The sequence below is a fragment of the Artemia sp. Qi Xiang Cuo genome, chromosome 10, assembly GCF_049724085.1.
Source record: "Artemia sp. Qi Xiang Cuo chromosome 10, ASM4972408v1, whole genome shotgun sequence".
In the NCBI taxonomy this organism is placed as follows: Eukaryota; Metazoa; Arthropoda; class Branchiopoda; order Anostraca; family Artemiidae; genus Artemia; species Artemia sp. Qi Xiang Cuo.
Window position 1 is genome coordinate 4,398,008 of NC_142803.1, and position 15,777 is coordinate 4,413,784.

Genomic DNA, 15,777 nt, shown 5'->3' on the forward strand with positions numbered 1-15,777 from the left:
TAAAGAAAAGTAAAGGCCATATTGAGCTTAAGATCAGAAGAAATAGGAACCTACAATATCTCAAACTCAAAACAACCTGAAATTACTATTAAAGAATAAATGAAACCTAAAACCAACAGAAATTAAATAAACAATCATATTGAAAAAAAACATACAAAATGTACTAATATTAGTGAATAAATAAATGTTAAAACGAGTAAAGCTTAAATTGAATATGAAAATCAAGCTTAGGGGGAACAAAAATATGTTGCTATTGAAGCATAAATTAACCCAAAACGAACAGAAATAGAATAAACAATCATGGTAAACAAATACGCTATAGATAGTAACATAAATGATTTAATAAATCTTAAAACAAGTGAAAATTATATTGCATATGCAAATCAACCTTGAAACTAACAAAATTCCTACAAACAAGAGTTTGGGTTTCGCCTTTTTCTCTCGCTCTAAAAGCCTAAAACTTATTATTTCATTGTTACTTTACTGTAAGCTATACGTGTCTTGGACAGTCTCGGAAATTCCAAATAACATCAAACGTAATATGCTACGTATAGTGCGATTTTTTGTTAAAAGATCCACAACTCAAAATTTGATTTTACTGTAACTTTTGTATTCATTTTCAATGCTATAACAACTGGAAAAAATCTATTTGTAATATAACTCGTTTTAAGTGCAGCACCAATGACGCAGTAGGCTTCAAACTTGTACAGTTAGGGAAGGAGGCAGTATTCAAACTCTTGTTTGTAGCGAAACTATATTTGTTTTCAACAGTCTTGGAAAGAACTAATAAAATTGAAATAAATATTTAATATATAATGACATTAATTGCTAAAAGCTCATCAGTTAAAAATGTAATATTGCTGTAATTCTTATGCATATTTTCAATGTTGTAATGAGTGCAAATGAAAATATTTGTATTATAATTCGTTTTCAGTAAAGCACCAATGACGCAGTAGGTTTTAGACTCTAAAACCTACTGCCAATAAAATTTCTGAATTTTATTGGCTGAAATTAAACGAAGAAGAACTTAGAAAAGACTATTTAGCGAATCTTTAGCGATTACAAAACCAAATTTAGCGTTTTTTGATTTTAAATTTAACAATTTTAGAGCGCTAAAATTACAAAAAAAATAATCCAATACTAAACTCGAATAATGCTCCGAAAACATGTTTGTCAAAACTGAGGGTCAGTTCACTTTCTGACTTCAGGTCACTGTTTACTTCCTTAATAATACATGGGTAACTAAGAGAAGGTTCATCAGAAAATTTAAATACGAGACGGCTTCTTCTCATTATCTTCAAATCTTTTTTTTTCACCTATTAGAATTAATATCTGAAACACCATGCAATTTCTAAGTGTCCATAAAAGAGAGTCTTTCTCACAAATTTCATACTCTTAGTGTTTTTATCCAAGTGTGATATTTGATAGAATTTCAACCTACGTGTCTAGGAGAATTTTTCTTACAAATTTTACACTCTTGGTGATTTTCCCAGAGTGTGATCTTTGATAGAATTTCAACCTGCGTATCCAGGAGAATTTTTCTCACAAATTTCATACTCTTGGTGCTTTTCCCCAAGCATGGTCTTCGATAGAATTTCAACCTGCGTATCTAGGAGAATTTTCCTCACAAATTTCATACTCTTAGTGCTTTTCCCAAGTGTGATCTTAGATAGAATTTCAATTTGCGTATCTAGGAGAATTTTCCTCACAAATTTTATACTCTTAGTGTTTTTCCCCAAGTGTGATCTTCGATAGAATTTCAATTTGCGTATCTAGGAGAATTTTTCTGACAAATTTCATACTCCTGGTGCTTTTCCCCAAGTGTGATCTTTGATAGAATTTCAACCTGCGTATCTAGGAGAATTTCTCTCACAAATTTCATACTCTTAGTGCTTTTCCCCAAATGTGATCTTTGATAGAATTTCAACCTGCGTATCTAGGAGAATTTTTCTCACCAATTTCATACTCTTAGTGCTTTTCCCCAAGTGTGATCTTAGATAGAATTTCAATTTGCGTATCTAGGAGAATTTTTCTCACAAATTTCATACTCTTGGTGCTTTTCCCCAAGTATGGTCTTCGATAGAATTTCAACCTGCGTATCTAGAAGAATTTTCCTCACAAATTTCATACTCTTAGTGTTTTTCCCCAAGTGTGATCTTAGATAGAATTTCAATTTGCGTATCTAGGAGAATTTTTCTCACAAATTTCATACTCCTAGTGCTTTTCCCCAAGTGTGATCTTTGATAGAATTTCAACCTGCGTATCTAGGAGAATTTTTCTCACCAATTTCATACTCTTAGTGCTTTTCCCCAAGTGTGATCTTAGATAGAATTTCAATTTGCGTATCTAGGAGAATTTTTCTCAGAAATTTCATACTCTCAGTGCTTTTCCCCAAGTGTGATCTTTAATAGAATTTCAACCTGCGTATCTAGGAGAATTTCTCTCACAAATTTCATACTCTTAGTGCTTTTCCCCAAATGTGATCTTTGATAGAATTTCAACCTGCGTATCTAGGAGAATTTTTCTTACAAATTTCATACTCTTAGTGCTTTTCCCCAAGTGTGATCTTTAATAGAGTTTCAACCTGCGTATCTAGGAGAATTTCTCTCACAAATTTCATACTCTTAGTGCTTTTCCCCAAATGTGATCTTTGATAGAATTTCAACCTGCGTATCTAGGAGAATTTTTCTGACAAATTTCATACTCTTAGTGCTTTTCCCCAAGTGTGATCTTTGATAGAATTTCAACCTGCGTATCTAGGAGAATTTCTCTCACAAATTTCATACTCTTAGTGCTTTTCCCCAAATAAGATCTTTGATAGAATTTCAACTTGCGTATCTAGGAGAATTTTTCTGACAAATTTCAGTACTCTTAGTGCTTTTCCCCGAGTGTGATCTTTGATAGAATTTCAATCTGCGTATCTAGGAGAATTTTTCTTACAAATTTTATGTTCAGGGTTTTTCACAAGAAGGAATTCTTTGATGCACTGTCAAATTACTGGAACGATAGAACCTTTTTTCACAGATTTTATACTCGTAGAGTTTTTTCTCCCGGAGAATTCTTTCATACGATTGTAAATGGCCTATCTGGGAGAATTTTTTCCCACAAATTTTACGCTCATTAGACTTTTCCCCCGAATGAATTCTTTGATGCAATTTCAAAGTTTCCATTATCGAGAATATTTCTTAAGAATTTTACACTAGGACGGTTTTTCCTTCAAGTGAATTCTTTGATGCAATTTCAAGTTGTACATTTGGGAGATCTTTTGCTCACAAATTTTACACTCACAGGGTTTTTCCCCCGAGAGAATTCTTTCATGAGATTTCTAATCAACCGTCCTCGAGAATTTTTTCAAACGAATTTTGCACTTATAGGGTTTTTCACCCGAGTTAATGTGTTGACAAAATTTCAAACTCTTCATATGGGAGAATTTTTTCTCGCAAATTTTACTCACAGGGTTTATCCCCCGAGTGAATGCGTTGATGTAATTTCAAGCTTTGCATACGGGAGAATTTTTGCTCACAAATTTTACACTCATAGGGCTTTTCCCCTAAGTGAATTCTTTCATGAGTTTTCAAATTACTCGTCTGCGAGAAATTTTTCTTACAAATTTTACACTCATACGGTTTTTCCCCCGAGTGAATTCTTTCATGAGTATTCAAATCACCCGTAGTAAAGAATTTTTTCTTACAAATTTTACACTCATAGGGTTTTTCCCCCGAGTGAATGCGTTGATGCAATTTCAAACTGTTTATATAGGAGTATTTTTTCTCGCAAATTTTACACTCATAGGGTTTATCCCCCGAGTGAATGCGTTGATGCAATTTCAAGCCGTGCATACGGGAGAATTTTTGCTCACAAATGTTACACTCATAGGGCTTTTCCCCCGAGTGAATTCTCTCATGAGTTTTCAAATTAGCCGTCTGCGAGAATTTTTTCTCACAAATTCCACACTCATAGGGCTTTTCCCTCGAAGCAGTTTTTTCATGTGATTTCAGTTTGTGCATTTGGGAAATACTTTTCTCACGAATAGAACACTCATAGTGTTTTCCCACATAAAGATTTTGTTGTTTATGCTTGTCTTCTAAATCACTGTTGTTTCCCATAGTGGGTTGATACACTGAACGCTTTTTTAATTGATCATCAATGCTGCATGATGTAAATTCTGGAAATCCATTCTTGTAGTCCAAAATTGAAATCTTGCAATCTAGAATAGAGAGAATTAAACTTCAAAAGTATATAAGCAAGGCAAATTGTTCCAAAAAAAGAAGCAAGGCAAAGTTCCAAAAAAAGAAAGAGGGGGGGGGGGTACCTAGAGTTTGGTGCATGTTTGTACACATGCAGCAAACTCTAAGTGACCCCCCCCCCAACCCTCCAAAAAAAACAACCCTGAAACTACCTATTCTGTAAAATTCATTATACTAACAATACTGAATTAAGTTACTATGAGTAACAATCTCCCACTTTTGTATCCTAAACATTACTCTTATTAGCTTTTACTAGCAGTAAAATTTTAGTAAATCGATTCAAATTTTTAGTAAATCGACTCAACCGATTTACCCCTTGAATCCAAACGTCCAAAAAACTTAACCAAAGCTTTGAACTTTAGCGATAATTTTGGGACTCCCTCCAATGGTTTCTCAAACCATTGGAGTCCCCGAAAACTCATCAGATTCCTGGAGCTGTAACAGACAATCTTCTGAGAACATAGATCTCTAGCAATAAACAATCATTATTTTTATTCAATTCGAACTGAGCATGCTCATGAGCAAGCAACAAAGACTAAAATCAGGTGAACGGAAGATCACTTAAACTCAAAGACTAACCAGCACTATGGAAACTGATTTACAACTAAGCATGATATTAGTAATTTAAATTGATGAATTTACAAACGCGTCAAATATTATAAATTTAAACCGTCTAGGAAACACGTGAAAAAACAGACCATCTAAAACAATTGATTCTTTCTGACCGATCGAAGAGTATGTGTTGATTCCAAATCAGAAGGTTGCCAAACTATCTTTTTCACACATTTTAGTTTTTTTAGGTTAAATTTTTAGTATGAATTTTTTGAAGTGCTGACTGAGTAAATACAAGCAAACGTGATCAAATACATCATCTCTATGCCTTTTTTGCTGATGAAAAAGAAACTAAATATTTGAACCCATGAGAATTGTTTGGGGCTCAAACCTCTGAAGTAGAGTGAAGTTGAGGGAGAGGTAGGGTCCGCAGGCATATGTTAAACTTGGTTCATGGAAAAATAGTTGGAGTCTCGAGTTTATGGTAACCGCCAAGATTGGGTCCAGGTAAAATCCAGTATGCCTGAAACCTTTAATTATGAGAGAGTAAGAATGAGGAAAAGGAGAGGAAGTTAAAAGATACATTTGACAACGCAAAACAAAACATTCTGTTTAAGAGCTTCTCTATGCTAAGAGGACACACTACATTTCCAAATAAGAGATCAACTACATAGGACAGACAAAAATCACAGCAACGCGTGGGCAACTGCTGAATGAAAAACTTGAAGCTCAGATAGCAAGAGAATACGTTTTTCGTCAAGAAACTGCTGAACGGGGTTCGGTACTTCTTTCAGCACCAAGAATTGTGTAATTCAGCACAAAGATAATGAGTAACTTTGGATTTGCAGGACCTCCCAACTTTGCAAAAATCCAGAGTTTGTTTAATTAATTCCCACCTGATCAACTAGAAAATATTGTAGGGGACTTCCGAAAAAGAATCAAACTTTTGATTTATACCGGTTAAGCATCCCCTAAGTACTACCTAAAGCTTTCAACTTAAGACCCTTAGCCATCTTTGAGGAAAAGTAGGGGAAGTTGAAAGATATATTTGGCAACATATAAAAAATATATTCTGTAACAGAGCTTCCCTGAACTGAGACAACACACTAGATTTCCAAATAAGAGATCAACTACATAGGACAGATGAAAATCACAGCAACGTACGGGCAAATACTGAATGAAAAACTTAAAGCTCAGATAGCAAGAGAATACATTTTTTTCGCCAAGAATCTGCTGGGCGGCGTTCGGTACTTCTTTCAGCTCCGAGAATTCCTGATTTAATGATATTTCTCAAAATTCTTCGCCCTAAAAGGAGACATACATATAGAAGAACTGTACATTTAGGAGGCACAACACATACCAAATACATTAGTTACATTCAAAAGAATTGCATTTGAAGCACATAAACATGTTTTGGTTTTTCTTCTTCATTTCATTAACAACACTTCCCTGGCCATGCTGTATAAGATACTCAGGGGTCCACCAGAGCGATACTCCCGAAAATAGTAACCTTACTTATCTCAGAACTCAAAAAAGTGCCAAAAAGTGACTACCGAGAGGCCTTAGAACAGAGATAGATGAAGTAAACAAGTCCCAGTTACTGCCTTATGATCATCATCTCCCTCTAAAAGGTTACGGAAAAGAAGGCTGGAAGTCTTGTTGTTTCATCGATTAATTCATTTGCTCATACAAAGAGAGAACTTTAATGAAAACACAACTTCGATTAAGGTACAAAGAACAAACAACCTTAGTAAAGCAGAAATTTTGAATGTTTACGAACAGGAATAAACCGTAAAATTGCCATCCATGAGCAAGTGTAACAAAAGCTGGAAGAGTTACACCTAAAATGATTAGCGTCATTACTTCTTAGAGTTTTTGAAAGGCGATCGATCGGTTCTGATTTCCTCGTCAAAACAAGTACTTCCACAAATTCAGCATCATTTGCCTTTTCTTCGGAACAAGCTTTTAGTGCTACTTCCGGTATGCTTTGAGCAACGACAATGTTTAAAAAATCCCTGTTGTCTACTGCTTTCTTCAGACTTTCTCCTGCTTCTTTCAGAAGAGTTTCACCAATTTCTTTCTTCAGTTTAGCCATCTCTTTTTTCCGTAAAATGTCTGAATCTAGCTCTGCTATTTTTTACTTTCTCAGGACCAGGTCCTCGACTACCAATTCAACATATTTTTTTCAGCTTCAAACTTTTCTTTTTCAAATTCATGCTGTTTTTGTCCAATAAAGTAGAGTTCATTGCTAGGTCTAGCTGATCTGACCAAACACAGCAGCTTCTTTGTGATCGGCACAAGCTCGGGTTTCTTCTTATAGTTGCACAAAGCATCAGCAACAAAACCCTTAGCGTTTAGGGTCCGCTCCTCTGTATGGGCTTGCATGTTAGCCATCAACTGAGCTAAACGAGAAAATCCTGGTTCCACGTCTGCGCTTCCATGGTAGAGCAAAAGAGCTGCTCTAACTACTCGACCCAAGGCCTAATATTTCATATCATCACCTGGCTTCTTCAGTTGTTGGATCTTTTGCCAATAGCTATCGATTCGTGTACTGTTCTTGGGTGGTGACCCAGGTTCCGACTGTAATAATAACCTTTCTCTATGGACCTTCTCTATGTTCGTCTCAAACAGAAGTTTTCTTGCGACGCAGAGAACACCACTGCAACACATCGACTGGGAATCTGGCTTGGGTAGGCTGAAGCAACTAAGGCCATTTTGCGAAAAAATACTGTACAGCAGCTTTGACGTGCTTCTTAACTCCTAGGAAAACAAGTTTCCTATCTTTCTGAGGCACTTTCGAAGGACCAAGAGTTCCCAAGATCCACTCATTACACATAGGTTGCTCTAGATATACTTCTACAGTCCTGTCTTAGCTTTCAAACCCAATTGTTGAAATCATTGGCACATACAATCTGTTTGAGAAGAACTGTGCATAAGCAACGCAACTCAAAATTCAGCACATGAACAACGGCTCTTGTCGTCAAAACCCTCCAGTGAATACAGTGAAGGTATTTGCAGAACTCACAACAAATGAAAGCCAACATAGTTCTTAGCCAACTAACTTCAGATTAACTTAAGATACTAACTAACTTGATATATTTCAGATTTGAAATAAAGTGCTTGAAGCTCTTTTTCTTTGGCACGAAGTTCAGAAAATATTCAATCAGAGTAAACCATTAGTGGATCAAGAAGTTTGCAGGTTCTCCACCTAGTGGGGACGTGCTTTACGAGCTTATGTCATGGAGCTTTAACTTTTAGCTGACACTGACTAAAATCGTCAAAACGAGCAGACCATCCACTGAATAAATGGTAAACAGCAATTATTACCAGAACATTCCTCCCTGAGTTTCTGTAGTCTTTTTGAAACGCATTATGAACTGCGTGGATGTTGCAGATACCAATATTTAAAAACCTTTTTGAATACAGCTCTTTTTCCAAATCAACTATTGACGAAACTTTCTTATTGACAAATGGACCTGCTCGTAGGACCAGCTTCTTATTGACAGCTGGACCAGAAAGCTAAACTTTCTTATTGACATCTCGCAAGCATCAACAGTCTCTAAAGTGGAAATCCTTCATCTTCTATACACTGGAGAAGCTTCTTGCTCAGATCCTCACTAGAAGCATGTCCCAGATGATATGTCCTAAGATGCCGAGTAATAAATAGTTTTGCCCATTCAACCAGTACCAGAACCTTCTTTGGAGTTCTTTCGCCTCAGCGTTGTTTGTGGTCTCATCATATTCCAGTAAAAGGTCAGAAATCTGGATGTCTTCAGCCAAAATTCCTCTTAAATAAGGATAAATTGCCTGTCAACAAGTATGTATTTTTTTGGCATTTAACGAGAAGCCTTCTGGGACATAGTTCAAAAGACGTCGGCAACACCGTCACACGAAGATGCAGCAAAAGAACTGGCTATGGTCTTCCAAACCCATATTGTGGCTTTGTAGCCACAACTCTCTTGCAGAACATCTCAAGCTTCTTTTCAAGAACAGCATTCCCTGCTGGAGACTTGTTTTCGGTTGAACTGGATCCAGCGAGTCTGAGTTGACGTGGGTTTAGCACAGTAGGCGCATTCATCTTGAGTTCCTTTTCGGCAGCATGTCCAAGAAGAGCTTGAAACCCTTTTTGACAGCTGAGTGTCTTTTGCAGATTTTGCAGTAAAATGAACTGTCGCCATCACTACACTTGGAACACCAGTCTTGCACTATGCGTCCAGTCCCGTCTTTCCTACCAAACCAGTTTTCCGAAAATTTCGTCTTACCCATCACTCAAAGCGACCTGAAAAAAGAACAGGTGTTAGAATGGATTTAGAATGCCTTCTCACCAACTCATATATTTATGCAAACAAGTATAAACTCATAAAGGTACTAAAAGACCCCTATTCCTTCTTACATTTGACGTCGCCTAAACTCATGGGTCTTAATTTGTACCCTCTACAAGCAACAGCCAAACAAAAAAAAGAGAAGTATATACTGGAAAAATAACTTAAGAATCTGGTCCAAAATGCCCATCTTCTAAGCAGCCAATTTGGGCGGATACTCGGTGAACGGAGGCCTATGAGCAGCTATGGTAGGATTACTTATCAAGAGTGAACTTACGTTTTCTGAAAAGTGACAAAAAGTGAAAAGTGATTGCGGCCGATCCATGGATACTAGATATGGACACGTAACTACAAATTTTCCGATTAATTTTCCACCGTATGCTGAAGTATATTTTGAAAGATATATAGGTTTCGCATCGAAAAGCAAAAGCAGAAAAATTATTCACCTTCAATTTTATTTTAGGAGACAGACAACTCAGCATGTAAAGCATCTACTGCCTTCTAGTAAATTGGAGCTTACAAAAAAAAAATTAAAACCTTTGAAACATGTGTGAAATGGACAGTTATTTTAAAAACCCTACCATTAGTATATATAAAAAAGTATTTATCATATAATTGGGTACTTCACGTTTTATAATACTATTCTTTTAAATAGCACTAACAACAGAGGGAAACTTTAATTATAATTAATTATAAGAATACAATGTGGAATTTGGGTACATAAATGTTTACAAGAAATCTTTTCTCTTTCCGACGATTTACCATAAAAAAAACTAAAATTGAACAAAAACAGAATTTTGAAAATAAAAGTGAAAAATAGACCATGAAACCGAAATAAACCAAGAAGCAAAAACCTCTATTAGGAGGGGAAGCCTTACTCCATTCCATAGCTCAATAACCATACGCAATATAATTTGATAATGTATAACACTCGACTTGGCTATAAATTGGAATTTATAGTTTTTAAGAATCAGAGGTGTTAAACATAATTGATAACACTGTCAAAAAACACTTTGTAATATCTTACCATAATAAGCGAACGTTCGCAAAATACACGAAGAGAGTGCCGACAAACAGTTCCTAATTTACTGAAGCATGAAAATAATCAAAGAAGTGCTCTGGATTCCCTCCTCCCCACACCAAAAATCTTTTATTTCTGCTTTGAATCTTTAAATCTTTTATTTGACAGTGCTGATGAATTTTCCGTAAGTAAACCTTTTCATTTGTTTTGCATCAAAAAGCAGTTAGATTTTAAAATAAACTCGGAACCTTCACGCGAGAGCCCCCTTTCCCAGTTTTTTTAAAATATTTCTAACTTTGTATATTAACTTCACTGTTTTTTTTTTCAATTAATGTTAATTTTAACATTGGTGTTCAGATTTGAAAAAAGGTGACGATAAGAAAAACTAATTAATATTTTTGTGAACAAATTTTATTTTTTTTTAATGGAAAATGAACTGAGGTAACAAATTGAGAAAAAAAATAAAGAATCACAAAAGATATAAAAAGGTGAATAGTGTTGCTCTCAAATAATACCTTCATTTCGGCCATCAGATTGACTAGTCTCAGGAAATTCAAGGTCAAGTTTCAATTCTGTAAAAATGTCGGGTGAAAAAAATTCCTCTTTAACTGGCAACTCCAAGTATTTTAAATTATTAAATTCATCATTCGCTGACGTTTCACCTTCTTCTAATTCTGAAACAAAAATCGTAGAAAATATAAAGGATATTGTTATACCATTAGCCGCTCCTGGCATACTACATATACAGCATTTTGATAACTTCTATTCACATAGTACCTTTTGATTTATAAGGGCTGAGCATCCCCTAGGTACTACCTGAAATTTTCCACTTAAGACCCTTAGGCCTATTTGACGTATTGTAGATGCACTATTTAATAACTTGGATGTACATAGTGTCTTGAGATCTAGGTCAACATCTCCCTCATTATTCTCATAGCGTTTAAAATGATTACCCTTAGCTAGACCCCGGCACCGCACCGGCGGATCGACCGAACGCCGCCACCGAGAGGCCCGGGTGAACGCCACCGAAGTGTCGTAACGCCGCAAGCGCGCCGCAGGCACGCCGTCGCCGGCGGCGTTCGGTCGAGATGGCGGCGTTCGGTCGACTTTATATTATTTTTGCGGCAATTCTTTATTGCGTCAACCGCAAAGTCGGAGCTTTTCTTTCTCGTGTGGTTTAGTATTTCGATTTTCCTGATTAGAAATCAAGCAGGGTTTGCACTATCCCCGAATTTTCGGGTATTTCCCCGAAAATCTATGCGTCACCCCGAAAAAAAATTTGGTTCCTCGAATCCCCGAAAATCACGCAATCACGGTGCGACCCCTAGCGATTTATCACCAGTGACTTTCCCTGCCAAATATTACTTTGCATTCCATAATTCTTCACTACTCTCTTTTTAGTTAATTTTCGTCTCTTTTGTCACTTTGCATAAAAACCAGACAGATGCAATATGCTATTGCAAATATAGCAATATACACAGTTCTTCATATGTTGACAAAAAGTATCGTCTTTATGAAATGAGTTTAAATCATTTCGAACGCAGTTTCCAAATCGCTATTTCTTACATCGTTCGTAGTCAAGAATTTTATTTTCAAGTTGAATAAAATTAAAGAATGCATTCACTACTATAAAGCTTCAGCCTTTTGCTGGATTTTGAAATTGACAGCCGACAGATTGTTTCTACAGCTGAATTGTAAGTTTGCAGATTTTTTCTTTTTTATTGCTGTTTTTAGATAAGATTTTCTTAATGTTTAATGCTCAATTATTGAACGCCTGATAGAAAATACAATCTTCTTTCTGGAACATTTTTCCAGAGGGGGGGGGGATGTTAGGGAGGTATTACATTTAAATGATAATAACTCGAAATTTTATTTATTGAAAGCAGGGATCCCAAAAAGTTGATTTTTTTAATTTAAAGCAGAGACGGCATCCTATCAAGGTGGTATCCAGAGGGGGAGGGGGTATTGAGCTATCATATTTAAATGATAATACCTCGATTTTTCTATTTAAAGCAGGGGTGCCAATAAGTTAATTTTTTTTATTTAAAGCAGAGACGGTATCCTATCAAGATGGTATCCAGAAGGGGGGGCGGCATAGGGAGTTATTATATTTAAGTGATAGTACATTGATTTTTTTTTTATTGAAAGCAGGAATGTCAAAAAGTTGAAAAGTTGACAAAATTAACACGATTTTCGTGAGTTATACTTGATACAGCACTTGCATGGTTTTATTGTCCAAAGGGAAAGGGACATATTAAAAAGGTTTTAGTAGTTTATTTGTTTGTTATAAAAGAAGGATTAGAATGGCGTGCCTAATGATATTGTAAGGGGACAGCTTTCTACTCCTCCTAGGTTTGTTTTCGGGTCGAGGGAAGGTTGGGAGGATGGAGCAGTTTATGTAGCTGATTGAGAGCAATGTTTTATGAAATTTAATTGTCTATTATTATGGTATTTTCTCGGCGAAGGGGATGCGCTATGGTAGAATGGCACCCCGCCAAACAGGGGGGGATACTTTTTTGCAGTTTTGAATTTTTTTTGTAGTATGCCCTGTCTTTGTCAATTATATTTGGCTACCCAATTCCAAATTTCAAAAAATAAAGTTTGTTTTTAAATTAGTGAGGGGGCCATTAGAGTTTAAAATTAAGTGAAAAAGATTATTATGTCACCGAGAGGAGAGGAGGTGGGATTTTTATTTAAAAAAATAAAAAATAAATAAAACATAAAATAAAAAAAAAAAGGGAAAAAGACATATGCGTCCAATTCATTTTTTTTCCTTCTTATTGATGAAACGGGCTTACTTTGAAAACATTCACTCATAAGTACCAGGCAGATTCACACTAAAACGAATTGGTGTGACGAAAGCGATATCGACATCCACACCTAACGTTGCGATTGAGTAACAATGGCGCCCTTGGTCCAGTGCCCAAGTTACATTAAAAGGCCAGGTCATAATAAAAGCTTTCAATTTGGGAGGTTCAAGGAGGAGTCTTTGATAGTTTTATGACCTCAGGCTACTAGATGTTGCAACGTTCTTACGTATCTACCGTGGTTTAGAAAATGCGATCACCCCACAAATTATTACCAAAAATATGCACAAATGTAACATTTGTAATATTATAACACTTTTTCAAAGCTTTGAAGAAAAGCAAAAAATTCTAAATCCCCCTAACTACGCTTGAAAGCTATTTTAAAAAGAAACTCTTTGGAGATTTCCATGGAGATAACCATAGCAGAAGCATTGAGCCTGGGTGGGGATCAAAGAGGAGTCTTTGAGTATTTTGACCACAGGTGACTTATTGTTGCGATTTTCTTAAATTTGTTAATTCTTAGGAGCATTTGGAAATCAAAACTTAAACTCAATAACTGATACTAAGTGTCCTAACATTTTGCTTGGATTAAAAGTGACGAACTAGGATGAGAATTTCAACATCTTCCTGGAGTTACTTCAGTCTGCATATTATTTCATTTAATTACACTTAAAACGGATGACCTTTTCATTTTTTACCTAAGAAAATAGCTGGCACTTCATTTTTCTTCATAGCGAATAGACTACTAAGTGTTTTTTGTTTCATTGTAATTGAAGTGTTCTCATTTGAAGTGTTCATCATGTATTTTTCAATTTGATAAATTTACTCCTTTTAGATGCAGTTTATAATTTGATTGATAATAGGTATTTATCATTTTATAATTTGGAATGAATGCCCAAAAGAAAAAACGAATAATATCCGAAAGAGCAGCCAAAAGCAACAAAAAAGCAGTAGTTCAGCCTTAGCCTACATGACATATTCTATAAAGAAGCCAAAAAAACTTTAAAATGCATTGTTTTTAAAATTGTTATTAAAAACAAGTTTTTAATACAAGAAGGCTTTTTACGAATCCAAAAGAGCAAAAAAACACAAAATCCCACCTTCGCACATTTCAATTGTTTCAAGTGTGAAAGAATAGATATTGGCAAAGATTATTATGAAAAAATTAAGCTTCTATGGTCAAGTTGCTTCCTAAGCTTTTAACATGATAACTGACAATTTATGTGATACGGTATTGGAAGTTGTGTATACAGTAATGCTTGATGAAAAATACTACTAATTTTGATAATTATTTATGTTAAGAATAAATAGCTAATAGATACTTCAACTACTCGTATTATGCAAGGGTTCTGAAACGCCACAGCCATTCGTTTCTACCAGATTTCTACTTCTCTTGATGAATAACGAAGAAGACCAGTTTCCAGCCAGCGACTTGTGAATTTTTGAACTCATGAAAAGGCTCGTATCTGTTGCAAATTTAAGCTGTGATTTGAGAAAGAATGATGAAAACATTAATGTTTGCGGTCAATATTGATCGCACCGGCGGCGCGCCGCCGACATCTTACCGGCGGCGCGGCACGCTGTTTTTGGCCCCGCCGCCGCCGGTCTTCCCTCATCGGCGCGGTGCCGGGGTCTACCCTTAGCTGCTCCTGAGAAGTAGCAGATACGCCAATTTGACAACCTGGATACATATGCTTTTTTTAGATCATCATTACTTACAGGGTTTCAACTTAAAACCCACAGCGGCTAAGGGTTTATTTTTTTTACTAGTTCAAAATCCACCTTAAATTCACTGAAAGTTTCAACTTGAAACCCTTAGCCATTCTTGAGGTATAGCTGATACATATTTTGACAGCAAGGATGCACTGAGCATCTTTTACAATTTACTTTATTAAAAGCACTTTTCCCACAAAATAAGTTTTTCAAAGAAATGTAAAGAACTTTTTTCAACCAAAAATGAGCAAAACGTGAATCAAGTAATCTGCTAAGCGTAAAACTACCACAAACCATCGTCAATAAATAAATGAAACCCCGAAGGAAAAGGAATCAAACAGTTCGTGGTAACAAACCGTAAGTAAGGAGCGACACGGCTCAATAGTAACAGTAGTATAGCTACAATGCTTAAGAGCGCACAGTCCCCCACATAGCTACAATGCTTAAGAGCGCACAGTCCCCCATATAGCTATAACACTTAAGAGCGCACAGTCCCACCATACAGCTATAATGATAAGTAGCGGACAGCATACAAGCAGACAGTACAATGACCGGATTCAACCACCATGAAAATTCATGCTGTTGTTTCTGTTAAAAGTCGTGCGTGTTTTAATGCTAGTGATTCGTTTCCTTTGTATGAAGTTGTGAAATTCTTTCTGGAATTTAATTTGTTAGGTGTGGTTGATTTTATGTTTAACCTTGAAAACGGGTATAAACACTTTGTTATTTTCTCAGTTCAAAATTGCCATTTGAAATATAATGATGCATTCAAACAAAAGGAATATTGATGAAAGAGGTCCCCTACCCCAACCCCAAGGACCCCCTTCCTCCCAACTTTTTTCCCCTCCACCTCCAACTTTTTGCCCGTCCCACTCCCAACTCCTGCCCCTAACTCACCCCCCTCCTCCCTCCCCCTCCCAACTTTTTTTAACTTTTTTTTACATCTCTTAGAATGTCATGAAACATTTAAAACACAAAAAATTCACATTTAATATTTTCCAACTTCAAAATGGGAATGATATAGATATGTGTGTCGCAACTTTTACTATTAGAAAAATAATGTTTGTAGTGACCACTTTTTTTCTGACAGTTTTTTTTTTTTCTTTTTTTTAACT

The 15,777-nt window shown here is 35.8% G+C and overlaps 1 protein-coding gene across 3 annotated transcripts in view; it reads right to left on the bottom strand.

Moving 5' to 3' along the window:
- Positions 1-691: 691 nt before the first annotated feature.
- The window catches only part of LOC148947379 (uncharacterized), a 67,229-nt gene continuing 52,143 nt past the window's right edge, over positions 692-15,777 (bottom strand). For all 3 annotated transcript variants that reach the window (XM_089095817.1, XM_089095818.1, XM_089095816.1), the window contains 2 exons: positions 10,658-10,816; positions 692-4,207 (listed from right to left, as the gene is read on the bottom strand). In XM_089095817.1, the coding sequence (XP_088951943.1) occupies positions 3,447-4,207; positions 10,658-10,816 (920 nt within the window). In that variant the 3' untranslated portion in view covers positions 692-3,446. The remainder of the gene's footprint in view (positions 4,208-10,657; positions 10,817-15,777) is intronic.